The following is a 15,707-nucleotide window of genomic DNA, read 5'->3' as shown; positions in this document are numbered from 1 at the left end:
GTTACAGATGTCACCTGTGTCCCCCACCAGGCTGATGGAGGATTCCTAAGGGCAGAAACTCTGACTTTTTTTGTTACTGTCCATGTCTGCCTATCTGCCTGTCTGCCTGCCTGTCTGCCTGTCTGTCTTTCTGTCTATCTATCTATCTATCTATCTATCTATCTATCTATCTATCTATCTATCTCTCTATCTATCTATCTGTCTGCAATAGATGGTCACTTTGATAAATACGTGAGTGATACAGTTGAAAGGAGGAAAGCTTTATTTGGGCTCATGGCTTCATGTGATGGTCATCTGATTCCATTTCTGTGGGCCTGAAGAGAGGCAGAAACACTTCCAAAGTAGGAGTGTGTGGCAGAGCCCACTCACCTCATGGTGGCCAGGAAGCAGCGCATGAAGGCAGGGAGAGATCAGGGACCAGACACCCTTTCAGAGGCACCCGCAGGGTGACACACCCTCCCTCCAACCATGCCTGTACCGTCTACAGTTCCGCCAGCTCCCCAAAGAGAACCTCACGCCAGGGACCAAGACTACTTGGGATGTTTCATATTCAGACCATAACTCGAGCTCAATACATACTTGAGGAATGAGTGAACAGGTTATTAAGAAAGGAGCCTGGTCTCGAAAGTGCCTGTACGAGCCACGAATTTTATGTACACCATCTTACATAATAACAACCACCACATTTCAAAACAGGATTAATCACTGCGTTAATAATAAGGCCATTGAGACTGGGAGAGGTTAGGTACACATCATCGGCCGCGGTGGATCTGGCTCTGGCTGAAGTTCGGGGTGGCTCCGGTTATTACCAGGCAGTGAAAGTGACGGCTGGGCTGGGGGAGGAAGGGTGGCAGCGGCGGCTTGCCTCCCGCAGGCCATTCGTTGGCTGTTGGCTTTTACATGCTAATTACTTATATAGTGATTTGTCATCTTAGCGTGATCAAGCCACTTACCTGTTGGATTTTTAAAAATTCATTATTGCACTGTCCTCTATTTGAGTTTTATAGGTTGTTGGGTACTGGAAAACTGCATAACTATAATTCACTTGGTTCACTCCTTGGTTTCACAAAGAGGTGAAGAGCCTCCTTTAACTGCTTGCCACAATACTCCTTTCCTGGGACTGGGGAAAAAGGATAGACTGAGCCGCTGTTGTGTCCCAGGAGCCACAGACACTCAGCTGTGCCCAAGGGTTGTTCAGACTTTCCCAAAGATGGAGGCAAATTGTTCCCACTCCGTGTTGACCCCACCCTGCCACCAGAGGGAGCTGAAGTGTTTCTCTGTCTTCTCAGCCCTGGGAGAGGGACCATGCTTTGCTGGTGATGCTTTTTTGCTGATTTCTATCATGGCCTCTGGATTGTAAACTTCCACCTCCAAGTCACTGAAATCTACTTCGCACGCTCTTCTCTGTGAATTGTTCCCTCTGCTAGAGCTTATCACGTTCTAATCCAAATAATGCTTCAAATACTGCATTTGGTTCCCAGTAGTGGTGATTCAACCCTTCCTCCGTGCTTGAGGATGGGGGCTTCTCCATGTGGTCAAGGTGGTGACCTAGGCTATCCAGGGTACCTAAGCAGGAAGAGAGCAAGGGGATGGCAGTCTATTCATGAGGCAAAGTGTGAACCACACTTGGATCAAAACAGAGAAGAAATCTCATTTCTGCTGGGGCTGGGCAGCTAATAGTAGAGCGACTGTATATTAGCCAAAGACCGAATACCTCTTAAAATCAACTAGTAGTGTGCTAGGAACAGCACTTCCTGGGAGTCAGGAGGCTCACCTTTGCTGGGCAGTTAACCAGGCGAGGTTGCTTAGTTATGCCCCAAAGACCTCTCTTCCCTCTCTATGAAGTTTTCTCATTTCTGAAATTTGGCCATCCATTTCTATGCTTTTTTCCCCCCATTCATGTTCAACAGTCCATTTCTTAGTATCTTTTGTGCATGTCCATGTGTGTATACATGTGTGTGTGTGCTGGTATTGGCATTTGAACTCAGAACCTAGGTGCTGTCCCTTAGTGTTCTTGCTCACAGCTAGTGCCCTACCACTGGAACCACAGCTCCATTTCTGGCCTTTTTGTGGTAGTTAATTGGAGATGAGTCTCAAAGACTTTTCTGCCCAGATTGACTTTGAACTACAATCCTCAGATCTCAGCCTCCTGAGTAGCTAGGATTACAACAGTGAACTAATAGCACCCAACATTGTCTTAAAGTAAAAGTTTATCACATGGGATTCTAAAAACGAAACTAGTAACAGTCTGTATAATAAACATCTTAAGCAGTGGTGCTCAGCCAGCCCTTGGGCCTTGGACCTGAAGGCTCAGTCTTTTTAAGAACTTCCCAGGTGATTTTAATATACAACAAGAATTGAGAATGCTGGGACAGCACAGAGCTGTAGTTAAGGGGGATAGTTAAACTATCATTACATCTTTCTCACTCTTGCGCTTTGATCTGCCCACTTTGAGGGTCCATCTGGGACTTTTAACAGCATAGACACAGCTCTTTGCTGTGGTGGTTTGGCTGAAGTCATTTTGCTGCCAGCTCAGGATAGCAAGTCCCTAAGGATTTCTGGATTTAAAGTCTCTGAGGGCCTGCAGTAGCAGCTGCAACTGTGCAAGTTTTATCATGGCTCTTAAAAATAATTTAAATATTAAATAAAAATGGCTATATCACCAGAGCCCAGGAAATTGCTCCATTAATACTTCCTCATTCAGAAAAGTGTTTGCTTCCCTTACATTTTGTTTTATTCTGCTCAAGTCCTGTCCAACACTTGTTCCAACTTTAAAAGTGAATGTGAAGGTCTTGCTTTGGGGCAAGGTGCCTATCAAAGTTTTAGCTTCAATGTTTTTGAATAATTACAATGTCAGGGCTTGGGTTTAACATTTGCACTGTGATGGAGCATGATCCCCAGCAGTTTTGGTTTTGTTCATTATTTTTCACCTATTCAAATCCCTCTAATGTTATCTAGTATGGGTTGTATTTTTAATTTGTATATCAGCACCAGTTATTGGAGTCTGGCAGTTAACTGCAGTTGTCTCATTTGAGGATGGAGTGGATTGATTCTGTAGAAGGAGAGTCTACCATAAGGTTGGAAATAGCTCTGCCATCTTTGAAATAATGAGTTCACTGAGCAAATCTCATCAGTGGTCTAAGGAGTTTCCTGTATTACCACGTTTCCCAGATTACATTAGTAGTTCTGGAATAAAAAGAAGAAACTGGCCAGGCGCTGGTGGCTCACGCCTGTAATCCTAGCTACTCAGGAGGCTGAGATCTGAGGATCGCGGTTCAAAGCCAGCCCGGGCAGGAGAGACCGTGAGACTCCTATCTCCAATAAACCACCAGAAAACCGGAAGTGGCGCTGTAGCTCAAGTGGTAGAGCGCTCGCCTTGAGCTGAAGAGCTGAGGGACAGCGCCCAGGCCCAGAGTTCAAGCCCCACGACCGACAAAAAAAAAAAAAAAAGAAGAAACTGGATTGTTCAGCCTAAGGGGGAAGTAGACGGATACCATACTCGAGCTTCACACTGTGTAATACCTTATGCTGAATAAAGATGTGTGTGTGTGTGTGAGTGTGTGAGTGTGTGTGTGTGAGTGTGTGTGTGTGAGTGTGTGTGTGTGAGTGTGTGTGTGTGTGTGAGTGTGTGTGTGTGAGTGTGAGTGTGTGTGTGACTGTGTGTGTGTGAGTGTGTGTGTGTGTGTGTGTGAGTGTGTGTGTGTGTGTGTGTGAGTGTGTGTGAGTGTGTGTGTGTGAGTGTGTCTGTGTGTGTGTGAGTGTGTATGTGTGTGAGTGTGTGTGTGAGTGTGTGGGTGTGTGTGCGTGTGTGTGTGTGTGAGTGTGTGTGTGAGAGTGTGTGTGTGTGTGTGTGAGTGTGTGTGTGAGTGTGTGTGTGTGTGTGAGTGTGTATGTGTGTGAGTGTGTGAGTGTGTATGTGTGTGTGGGTGTGTGGGTGTGTGCGTGCGTGTGTGTGTGTGAGTGTGTGTGTGTGAGTGTGTGTGTGTGTGTGAGTGTGTGTGTGAGTGTGTGTGTGTGTGAGTGTGTGTGTGTGTGTGTGAGTGTGTGCGTGTGTGTGTGTGAGTGTGTGTGTGTGAGTGTGTGTGTGTGAGTGTGTGTGTGTGTGTGTGTGTGAGTGTGTGTGTGTGTGTGAGTGTGTGTGTGTGTTGGTACTATGGCTTGAACTCAGTGCCTTGTGCTCTTGTCTCTTAGATCATTTTTCACTCAAGGCTGGTGCTCTACCACTTGAGCCACACCCCCACTTCTGGCTTTTTGCTGGTTAATTGGAAATAAGAGTCTCCTGGACTTTTCTGCCCAGCTGACTTGGAACCCTCAATCCTCAGATCCCAGCCTCCTCAGTAGCTAGGATTACAGCAGTGAGTCACCAATGCCTGGCTGACTGGATAAAGTTTTTGTGTTCAAATCTGTCTACCTTCCTCCACTGAAGAAGCGGAACCTGTTAGTTCCTGCTTGGAATAGCACCGCCTTGAACGGGAAGCCCATGACTCTGTGTTCATCTCTCTGCTTGTAGCCTTTGCTGGTTCTCAAAGTCTCTTCTTCTCAAACATCAGCCCCAGTTTCATTCTGAACCTGAAGCCTCTGAATGAATGTGCTTTTCAGGCTGACATGTGTTGAATTTTGACAGTTAATTCCAGTCACATTCACATTCTCTCTTTCTTGTTTCTGAGACCTATTTTCTCACCTGGATCCAAATGTCTTGACAACACCCGTATGTTAATGTTCTGCTGTTGTGCTCATTCGTGACTTCCAAAATACTAATTGGACTGAAGAGATCCAATATTGTATCCAACTGAGAAAAATTCCTTGCTTTTCAACCTCCAAATGAGCTCTTAGGCTCCAGTGGTTTGAATTTATGCCAAGGTGATAATTCAGGCTTCTCTGTCCTTTATTGTCACCAAGAGAGACCAGTGGGCACCAAAAAAAAAAAAAATAGCAAATGACATGACTTCCTTTATGAAACAAAAAGACAACCACCAAGACAGAGTCGAGTCTTTTTCCCCTTAAGACAAGCTCAGCAGACTCTGACTTTCATGAACCAACTTTAACAGTGAATGTTCCAGATGAAAACAGATAGGAAATGACATAAATGGGAGGCAAATTTTAGCATTGGGGCAATTTTCAGAGATCACATTTAAAGAGCAACTAAATTGCAATTGCTCAATGCATATAAATGGGAGTGTTTCTGTAGAGCCAATTTGAATAGCTTCAGTAATTGGAAAGAAAGAATTGGTTCTCATTCCAGTCTCTGTCTAATTGAACCTTAAATTTTAAAAATTAAGTCAAACATATAGATAAAACTAGCTGATTTTGATTCTCGTTCTCTCTTTTGGAAAATGGGAAACATTCCCATTTCATTAAGTATTTAACATTCTTGTCTTTGAAGACCTCACAATGGAAGAAATCCTAGACACCAAAGGATTTGCTGAACCCTTTAATATTTTAACATTAATATATTATAGACTCTTAGTCCATCCTTGTTCTTGGAATAACTTAGAAGAAACTCATCTAGATGAGTCTGAAAACATTCAACTCTAGTCACTGAAAACTGGTTAGCCAGCCATGAGTCTCTCCCAGTAGCTCAACAGGCAGTAACTAGGGAAACCAAACTAAGACAACAGAAAGACTGAGGCAAGGAAGCCATCCAGAGAAACCGACAGTCTGACAGGCCATGGCCTCCGTGCTCACACCCAGGGCCACCATCTCTCTGTCAACACTTGCCCTCTGTCCCTGTCACCTCCTCCAGGCACAGGTGGAAGATGATACAGCCCAAGGCTGAGTTTGTAGGTCCTCAGCATGAATTCCCAACTCCAAGGAGGAAGAGATTGGGAGACTCCTAGGCTAGTGGTCCACTCTGATCCGGTCAGCGCATGAGGGTTGGGAGTCACATTGTGTAAGTCTCAGGAAACACAGGTCAAGAGATAAGAGTTTGGGTATTCCCTACCCCCTTTTTGTTCTCCCTCTTATTTCCCAGGGTCAGAACATCTGGATCCAAATTAATGTTAATGGATTCCTTAATATGTTAAAAGCACACCCTGAAAATCCAGTCAATTAAAACCTTCTTGCATCCTGAATTTCTTCTCTGACCTGTGCATGATTTTTTAGCCAAGCCTCATGTTCATTTAGATCTCTTTAAAAATTTTATTGTGCGTGGTACCGGGAATGGAGCCCATGGCCTCGCACTTGAGCTATCCTACCACTCTTATTTTGAGGTAGGGCCTTGTATGTTTTACCCAAGCTGGCTTGAAACTCACAATCCTCCTGCCTATGTCTCCCTAGAAACTGAAATTCTAGATGTGCAACCAATATGCCCAGTAGATGCCTCTAAGCAGTGAGGACATTCAGAGTGTGAGCTGCCGTGAGGATGCAATAGCTTGTGGAAACAATGTGTGTGTGTGTGTGTGTGTGAGAGAGAGAGAGAGAGAGAGAGAGAAAAAAACATGCACATATATTTGGATGTTAGATGGGGGAAGGTGGAAAGAGGAAGAAAAATTAGTACATCTTTAGAGAAGTAGACTTCAATCTTCCCATAATGCACAAGCATTCCACTTTCCACATAGGTCCTCACTTCAGATAGCTGTGCCTGTCTGTGTGGCTTGCTGGGTCCTCAAAGTCCAGAGGTGTCCGTTCTATTATTTGCATACCTATGAAATATAGTGTCTGCAGAACTTCAAAGCCACTGGATCATTTGGACTGAGTCGAGTTTAGTTAACTGTAGGTACTTTGGTGATTCTAAAGTTTGCGACCATATGAGAGGAGTCTGTAAAGCTTTGATGTTAGAATGGAAGTTTTAAGACAGGTACATCTTGTGTGCAATGGAAATTTGTAATTTTCAAAATCTGAAGTGACAAGATTACACAGCAGGAGGCTTAAATGCTCTGGAATGCTGGCATTATTCAGCTTGAAAGATGCATACCCTTACATTTAACATTTCCCAACTTTCAAGGGTCTGATTTAGAATAACAACTCAGAAGGTGTTTATTGAATACCTCTAAGACCTAGACAATTTTTTAAAACCTAAGAATTCCAAATTATCATATGGAGATTTGCTACTTTGTGTTTTTATGAGCTTCCAGAGGACCATTACACAGACGATTTCATTGTTACATTTCCACGCGTTTGCACGTTTACAATCAGCCTCACCCTATCATTCTCCCTTCCTCCTTTCAAAGATTTGCTTATGTAAACCATTTGACTATAGTGTCATGAAATAATATTTCTGTGTATGTGTGTGTGCACGCGTGCGTGCGCGTGTGCGCTGATACCAGGGTTTGAACTTAGAGCCTCACACTCACTCTGCCTGGCTTGCTCTTGGCTGGCTCTCTACCACTGCAGCCAGGCCTCCAGACCAGTATTTTGCTGATTAATTGGATATGGGGTCAGGGGGAGTCTCTTGGACTTTTCTGTCTGGGATGGCTTCAAATTGTGATCCTCCAGATTTCAGCCTCCTGAGTAGCTAGGATTACAGGTGTGAGCCACCAGTGTCCCCACATAAAAGAATATGACTAACCATTAACATATCCAAAATTATACATAATATTCTTTTACAACAGTGTCAACTTGCCTTGATAGCATACCTTTAATTTTAGGATAGCTCATTTTAACAGTCACAAAAAAGGAATCAGCTATGTACAATTTTTTAAACCTACTTAAAAAAAAAAAAAAAAAAAGCTTACTCAGTACTTTCTTTCTTGTTTTAAGGAAAGACGAAAATTTGGTCCCCTAGGATGGAATATTCCCTATGAATTCAATTCTGCTGACTTTTCAGCCAGTGTTCAGTTTATTCAGAATCACCTGGATGAATGTGATATTAAAAAGGTAAGAGAAATGGTCTCTTTTTTTCTATTTTGTATTTTATTCTGGGTCTTAGTTGGGTTTGAACTTGGGGCTTCGTACTTTTAGGTAGGTGCTCTTCCACTTGGGTCATACCGTCAGTCCTCTTTTGGCTATGGTTATTTTTTCCAATGAGTTCTTAAGTTTATGCCCTAATCAGCTGGGATCATGGCCTTCCTATTTACATTTCCCATTTGCTGGGATGATAGGAATACTCCACAATGCTCAGTTTTTATTGGTTGAGATGGAGGGGGTCTCTTGAACTTTTTGCCAGGGATGGCCTTGAGCAATGATCCTTCCAGTCTCTGCCTTCCAAGTAAATAGGATTTTGGACATAAGCCAGCCACCAAGCCCCATCACTCTGCTTTTCTGTTTTTATTGCTACCTGTGACATAGCATGAACTTGACCAGGTCTCCCCTTTTGAAGGGGACTGGTCAGTCTAATCAGCTGATTGGTCCAGTGTCTCCTTCCTCCTCCCCACACCAACACATTTGCACACACCAGGCTTGCCTCTCAGCACAAGGATGGAGCAGTGTGCTACACAATACCACCATTACCTCATATCACACCCAAATGCCAAGGGACACCTCAAGAGGAGGAGTGTCCAGATGGTCTGTCTTCTCTGGTTCCATCAAAGAGAACATGGTAGCTGCTAGCACACAAGGAAATTCTTTTTCACTTTTTTCATTTCTGGTGGCTGGGTATAGAACCGTGGTTGGTACATGCTAGGTGAGGGCTCTGCCACTGAGCCATACCCCAGCCCCATCTGTCTTTTTATTTGTTTATTTGTACTGTACTAAAGCTTGAAATAAGAACCTCACACTCTTGCTTGGCATTTTTTTACTCAAGACTAGCACTCTACACTTGAGCCCATAGCTCCATTTTCAGCTTTTTGCTGGTTAAGAGAAGAGATAAGAGTCTCCTGGACTTTCCTGCCCTGTCTGGCTTTTACTCTCAATCCTTAGATCCCAGCCTCCTGAGTAGCTAGGATGACGATGTCAGTCACTAGTGCCTGGCTGTGGTGGTCATATCTAACAGTGGTCATTGCTCATTCCTGTGTAGTGCTTTCTACTTACTAAAGTGTGCACATTTGCAGGAGACAGGCACAGAATGCACTGCTGGTATCCCCATTGTACTGATAAGGACCAGGTTTGAGGGTTGGAGGGGAGACTTCAAGGTCACTGAGCTCGGAGTGTAAGCTGAGCTGTCACTTACTCCCACGTCATGGCTTTGTATAGCCCTAGGCGAGTTAATGAGCCTCCGAGTCTATTTCCTGTTTCCAGGTGGCCATAGAGTGTGTGAGGAATACAGATGTTAGGTATTTGTGAAAGCTTAGTACATGGCGCATAATAAGAGCACAATAAATCCCACTTGTACCGCGCACCTGCTCTTTCTTCCCCTTGTAGGTCCCTTGTAGCACCGGCATGGTGACACTGAGCCAGGATAGATGTCCTCTCACTCAGGGAACAGCTCTAGAACCAAACTATCATTTTCCCCGAAATGACAAAGGGACATTAAATTAAGAGTATGACGGTTTGGTGAAAAATGGTATTGTGTGAGTTCATATTCCATAGTTATTTATCACATCTCTGTACATAAATAATAGTTACCTTGAAATTGTTGCTTTGAAAGGCAACCTAGCTGAAAAAATAAAAAAATTTACCAAGAAAAAGTAGATAAGAGTGGTACATTCTCACATATCTTTATCCCATGTGGACTGAGGAATTGTTTTAAGGGAAATAACCGTTAATATCTAAAGTGCATTGCTAGCAGGAGATTGCTATAGAAATTAATGAATCGTCGCTCGAGTGTTAGCTCACAGAATACAGTGGGAAGGATGGCATCATAAGACAGTCTTGTGAACACATACATCTTTTTTTCCTATTTGTTCTTCAAACTGATTCTCAAAAATACATTGCTAGGAAAACACATTGAAACATTGATTACTTGATTGTTCTTTTTTCACTAAAACACAACTTTTTTCTCTCTAACAGCTTGACATGACTGTAATGAGTATTACAGATGATTACAACCCAGAGTGAAAAAAAAATACTCCACCCTCCCATTTAAATCTATCCACTAGCACTTACGATGGTAGATTTCACCCCCTCCTTGGAAGAAAATCCCCCAGCCGGAGTCACGAAAGCTACTCACATAAGATAATGACTCATTTTTAAACAGTCTCGCAAGCCCTTGCTTTTTCAGGCCTATCCCCATAGAGAAAGACCCCAAATGTTTGTTTGGATTGACAGTGAGTAGCCCGTCTTTGTGTTTTAATATAGGGTGTTTCGTGGAGTACGGTTCGGTACATGATTGGAGAAGTACAATATGGAGGCAGAGTGACAGACGACTTTGACAAACGTCTGCTTAACTGCTTTGCTAGAGTAAGTCAATTTAGGGGGGAAATGCATAAAGCGGAGACATGTTTCATTGCCTTTTTCCCTTTCCAACAAGAATACTTTTTGTGTGTAATGAGTATGCCAAACTTTAGAGGGGAAAAATTCAAAGCAGAGCTGCTCAAAAACAACTTCGCTAAGAAACTCCCTTCCCCACCACACAGCCCCCAGCCAACACCTGACCTCAGAGTTCTATGGAGCCTCCTCTCATGAGCAAAATGCGCATGCCCAGGCCGCCCTGGCACCACAAGGAAAGTGATGGCCCCTTTAAGCCCAAGACTCATAGTATCTTCAAGTCCCAAATAAGTGATGGGGGAACTTGCCATAATTTAGGTTTTCTCATTTATTCTATTAGAACAGATCATTGAAAACAGATAAAATGTTCATTCCTTTCTCTGTACCTAATAAAATTCACATAGAGCATGTTGCTAAACCACTTCTAGAGAATGTTATTCCTTAGCAATTACAGCTTTCACAATATCGAGGATGGACATTATAAACAACATCTATTGGACTCAAACTCTTTCTAAATCTTGGTTCATGTTAAAGAAGCAATGTACATTACCTAATAGGTTAATAATTTATTTCCTTTCTCTCTTCTTCCTCCCTCCCTCTCTTTTTTCCTTCCTCTCATCTTTTACTGAACAAAATTAAAACTTCAACAAATACACACACAAAAGCTACTAGGGCATATAGGTAAACTAGGGGTTAACCAGAAGCCTGGAGTTTCTTTTAACCCTGAGATCCTGTGTTCGTGTGTGTGTGTGTGTGTGTGTGTGTGTGTGTGTGTGTGTGTGTGTGTGTGTGTGTGAAACCATATGTGGAGAATGATGGAAAATAATGTGTTGGTAAGAATGTATAGAATCAGGACCCTAGTGCTTCGAGGCTAATTTGGGTGCCTCTTAAAAGCCATCTGGAGATGTAGAGGTACACACTGAGGTCAAGAATCTCAGGTAGGGGCTGGGAAGGTGGCTCAGTGGTAGACCGCTTGCCTAGCATGCATGAAGCCCTGGGCTTGATTCCTCAGTACCACATAAGCAGAAAAAGCCGGAAGTGGTGCTTTGGCTCAAGTGGTAGAGCGGTAGCCTTGAGCAAAAGATGATCAGGGACAGTGCCCAGGTCCTGAGTTCAAGCCCCAGGACTGGCAAAAAAAAAAAAAATCTCAGGCAGGTATATTTCCGACCACATTCAAGAGAAGTCCACACAGAGTGTGTCCAACATGGTTTATGGAGCCCAACACAGTCATCACAGGATGTTTTCCCTGGGATGGAGAGCTGAACAGGAGTGTCCCCAAGGCACTTTCCCCCAGGTCATGACAGTGGCTGAGGCACTTCACTTCTGGGAAGACAGGGCAGTGTCTGGCAAGCAGCAAGGCTGCCTGGCCAAATACTGGAGCCAGCTTCAGTGAATGTCCGGCCCTGAAGAAGAAAGACCAGGTGGTGTCTCGTAGCATCCAACACTACAGCCCTGGCATTCTAAGTGGGAAAGATGCAGTGGCAAACGCAGTGGTGTGCCATCGCTCAGCCTGGCGCATAGGATGGGAGCCGTGTGGTGTGACAGCGTCCCGCAACGGAAGTGTGGCCTAGAGGAATTCCCACAGTGGACAAAGACGCCGGTAGCCTTGTCTGTGGTGGGACTTGGAGGCCGTGTCACCACCTGGGATGATGTACCAAAGATCACCCAGAACACAGTGGGCTCGGGACAAAACTTGGTGGTGCTTCTATTGACAGCAGCTGGCAGCACAGAACCGGTGTGTTGTTATCTAAAGGTCTAAGGCCCTCTAGAGAACCTTCCATTCAAGTCATCCACATGGCTAAAAAAGAATAAAAAAGAGGAAATCTCATCTTTCTGAATAATGGCTCTGCTCTTAACACTGTTCTTTTTAATAGCACTCAGCTGCTCCCCATTCTTGTTTTTTTTTGGGGGGGGGAGAGGGGGTCCAGTCATGGGGCCTGAACTCTGGGCCTGGGCACTGTCCCTCAGCTCTTCAGCTCAAGGCTAGTGCTCTACCACTTGAGCCACAGCGCCACTTCCAGCTTTTTTTTCTTTTTGCTTGTGTGGTGCTGAGGAATCGAACCCAGGGCCTCATGCATGCAAGGCAAGAGCTCTACCACTGAGCCACCTTCCCAGCCCCGTGCTCCCCATTCTTAAATTAATCATTGTCACCATCTCAGGATGGTGTACAGCCAGCCCTGCCTCACCTTTCCTCTGGAGGTGTCTCATCCGGCTCTATTGTATTTACCCTAGACTTCATTACTGCCTAACATTTGTTTTGCATCCTTTATTCCATGCCTTTGCTTGCATGGCTTCCCCAACCCCAAATTCTCCTGACAGAATCCTTACTTTCAGGGCTCCTCTCCCTCCTTAATAAAGCCTTACCTGACATCCACTTGGCCACTCTTTCCTCCCGCTTTAAGTACCCATAGTGTTTGGCTTATTTTTCCCCATTCTGGCTCTTCCCTTAGCATGCTTTGTATTGTGGTTGATAGATTAATTCTCTTGTCCCTCTACTGGGACACAGCCTCCTTGAATGAAAGGACTGCGAGTCTCCTCATCCTTGCATTCTGTTCCAGTTCTCAGCTCAGTGCCTTGAGCACAGGAGTTGAATAGGATAGAACTACAGAAAATGAAGCTTTTGGGACACCAGGTATTTCTGAGCAATCGCTGGACCTAAAAAGAGCTGCAAGAAAGCTATAGAGGGAAACTTGCAGAGGTGGTGAGACTGACGAGAGAGACAGCAGAGTCCTTTCCTCCTCAGCCCTCTGAGTGACCCAGACATTATGCCTTTCCATTATTTCTCTCCCTGCTGGGAAAATCACTTGGAGAGACATGAAGTCGTTGCCTCAAACAGGCTAATAGGCATTCAGCATCATTTCCCCCTGTCTTCAAAATAAGTCTGTTCACGTCAAGTGTACATTTCTTCTCGCACTGTTTTGTTACAGATAATCAATCAATTCATATGGAATGAAAAAAAGGATATCTTAAGGGGAACAAGGCGGCAGGATGCATTTGCTTCTTGTGGACAGGGACAGGACGTAATTAACAGGGGATGCTCTCAGCCTCGAGATGATGGCAGGGAGAGGCTTAGAAGTTCTTCTGACCTTGTGCAGGTGCTCCGAGTCATTGCAAGCAAATTGCACGTGCCCAGCCCCCCTGGCAGGACCCTTCCCACACACACATACCGTGGGGGAGACAGAGGGCAGTGAAGATACCCAGAGGCCCTCTGTAGAGGTGCTGCCTTGTGGACTCTGAGTATGTCCCCCTCTGCAGGAGTGGAAGTGAGGGTTGTCTGTCGCATTCCTCTAGCAGGGCTTGTGCCTAACCCCCACTCCTGCCTCTTGGCCACACCTCCAGTTCAGCTCTGGTCCCAGGGCTCTGGGCATGTCTCCCTCTCTGGTGCTAAAAGAGGGCTCATAAATGGTTTTGTGTTGTGACATCTCTCTTTTCTTCATGCGTGTGCTAATTATTCTCTCAGTGATTTTTTTGGGACGCATTCAAAACCATATGAAAATGGAATTCAGGTGACCCTTCCCCCAGAGTAGCAGTTTTCACTTGATGTTCAACATATCCTTCCCACCCTCCCTCCCTTCCTTCTTTGTTTTTCTTTCTCCCTTTCTCCTTTCCTCCCTCCCTCCCTCCCTCTCTCTCCTTCCTTCCTTCCTTTCCTTCCTTTCTTCCTTCCTTCCTTCCTTTCTTTTTTCTTTTTCTTTCTCTCCTTCCTTCTTTCCTTATTTCTGTTTCTCCCTCCCTCCTTTTCTCCCTCTCCCTCCCTCATTCTCCCTTTTTCTCCATCCCTCCCTTCCTCCCTTTTTCTTCTCCCTTCCTCTCTTTCTCCGTTTCTTCTGCCCTTTCTTTCTCTCCTTCTGTTTTGCCTTATTTCTTTCTCCTTCCCTCCTTTTCCTCTCTCTCCCTTCCTTTCTCCCTCTTTCTCCCTCCCTCCCTTTCTCCCTTCCTCTCTTTCTCTCTTTGTTCCCTCCCTTCCTTTCTTCCTTTCTTTCTTTCTTTCTTTCTTTCTTTCTTTCTTTTCTTCCTTCCTTCCTTCCTTTCTTTTTTTCTTTCTCCCTTCCTTTCTTTCTTCCTTCCTTTCTCTGTCTCTTTCTCTTTTTCTTTTTCTTTCTCTTTCTTCTTTCTTTCCCTCCCTCCCTCCCTCCCTCCCTCCCTCCCTCCCTCCCTCCCTTCCTTCCTGTACTGGGGCTTGAACTCTCAGGACTTGGGCAATATCCCTTAGCTCTTTTTTGCTGAAAGCTGGCACTCTACCAGTTGAGCTATAGCTTCATTTCTAGCCTTTTGGTGGTTAGTTGGAAATAAGTCTCACAGACTTTCTTGCCCTGGCTGGTTTCAACCTGGGATCCTCAGATCTCAGCCTCCTCAATAGATAGGATTACAGGTGTGAGCCACCAGCGCCCGGCTTCAATTTCCTTGCATTTCTTCTCTCACTTACAGGTCTGGTTCAGCGAGAAGATGTTTGAACCTACCTTCTGTTTTTATACTGGCTATAAAATCCCCGTATGCAAAACCTTGGACCAGTATTTTGAGTACATCCAGTCCCTGCCGTCCTTAGATAACCCTGAAGTCTTTGGGCTTCACCCCAATGCTGATATCACGTAAGTTCTCCACAGCTTTTTAATTTGAAGGGCTCATTTGTAACTCAGCCTGGCAAAGACTGTGCATTTCATTTTCTCTCTTAATCTTTCTCCTTTCCCCTCTTTTTATGTTACTGTGAAAAATAATGTCTTTTCCTGTCTCCCAATTACAACTTTGTCACATCTTGGCCTGCTCTCCTCTCACTAAATCCTGATGCCCTGGTGTTTATGACAACCTGAAAGTTCTAATTTATGCATTGATTATTTCTCCTCTGTCATGTCATAAAACCAGTTGGTGTTATTGGTATTGATGTTCTCCATTGATAGGACAGTAGTCTGGAAACTCGTTATCTCTTTCTCCTAAAATCTATGACAAACACAATGCTCATTAATGCAGCCTAAAAAGGCCCAGTATACAGATAGAAGTGGAATTCCTGCCTGACCCTCTTGGATGGCCTCCCTCCTCACCCTTGCCCACCTGGCTCCTTCCATCAGGAGCTGCCCCCTGCTCAGACCCAGCCCAGAAGAGACAAGAAGAGCCTCTTTGTCCCAACCCCATGGATGAGGTCTCCCTGACTCTCCTCTCTGTAAAGATCTCGGCCCCAAACTCCAAACCAGACCACCAGACTCCATGGGGAGGCCCGAGGGACCCCATCCGAGCTCCCTGCCTGCTCTTCTGCGTGGGCATTGCCTCTGTGGCCCATTGGTCAAAAAAAAAAAAATTATGTACAGAAGAGGAGCTTCTTGAAGTTCAAGGATCCCAAACTCCTCTGGCAGATCCGAAGCTGACCCAACAGCACTGTGCCATGCGTCTCCCCCAGACCCTCACCTGTGCCTGCGGTCTCACTAACCCTGCCATCAGGCATGGCCGGCCCCCTCCCCACTGCCTCTCTGTCC

The 15,707-nt window shown here is 44.9% G+C and overlaps 1 protein-coding gene across 1 annotated transcript in view; it reads left to right on the top strand.

Moving 5' to 3' along the window:
* Positions 1-15,707, top strand: part of Dnah8 (dynein axonemal heavy chain 8) — a 211,723-nt gene that overhangs the window by 163,543 nt on the left and 32,473 nt on the right. Inside the window, exons 84-86 of the mRNA XM_042683923.1 lie at positions 7,699-7,815; positions 10,114-10,215; positions 14,671-14,831. Coding sequence (XP_042539857.1) covers positions 7,699-7,815; positions 10,114-10,215; positions 14,671-14,831 — 380 coding nt within the window. The remainder of the gene's footprint in view (positions 1-7,698; positions 7,816-10,113; positions 10,216-14,670; positions 14,832-15,707) is intronic.

This window comes from Dipodomys spectabilis, unplaced genomic scaffold (genome assembly GCF_019054845.1).
Source record: "Dipodomys spectabilis isolate Male_0828 unplaced genomic scaffold, ASM1905484v1 ptg000085l, whole genome shotgun sequence".
NCBI lineage: Eukaryota > Metazoa > Chordata > Mammalia > Rodentia > Heteromyidae > Dipodomys > Dipodomys spectabilis.
Note: the sequence above shows the minus strand (reverse complement) of the source record. Positions and strands in the feature narration are given on the sequence as shown.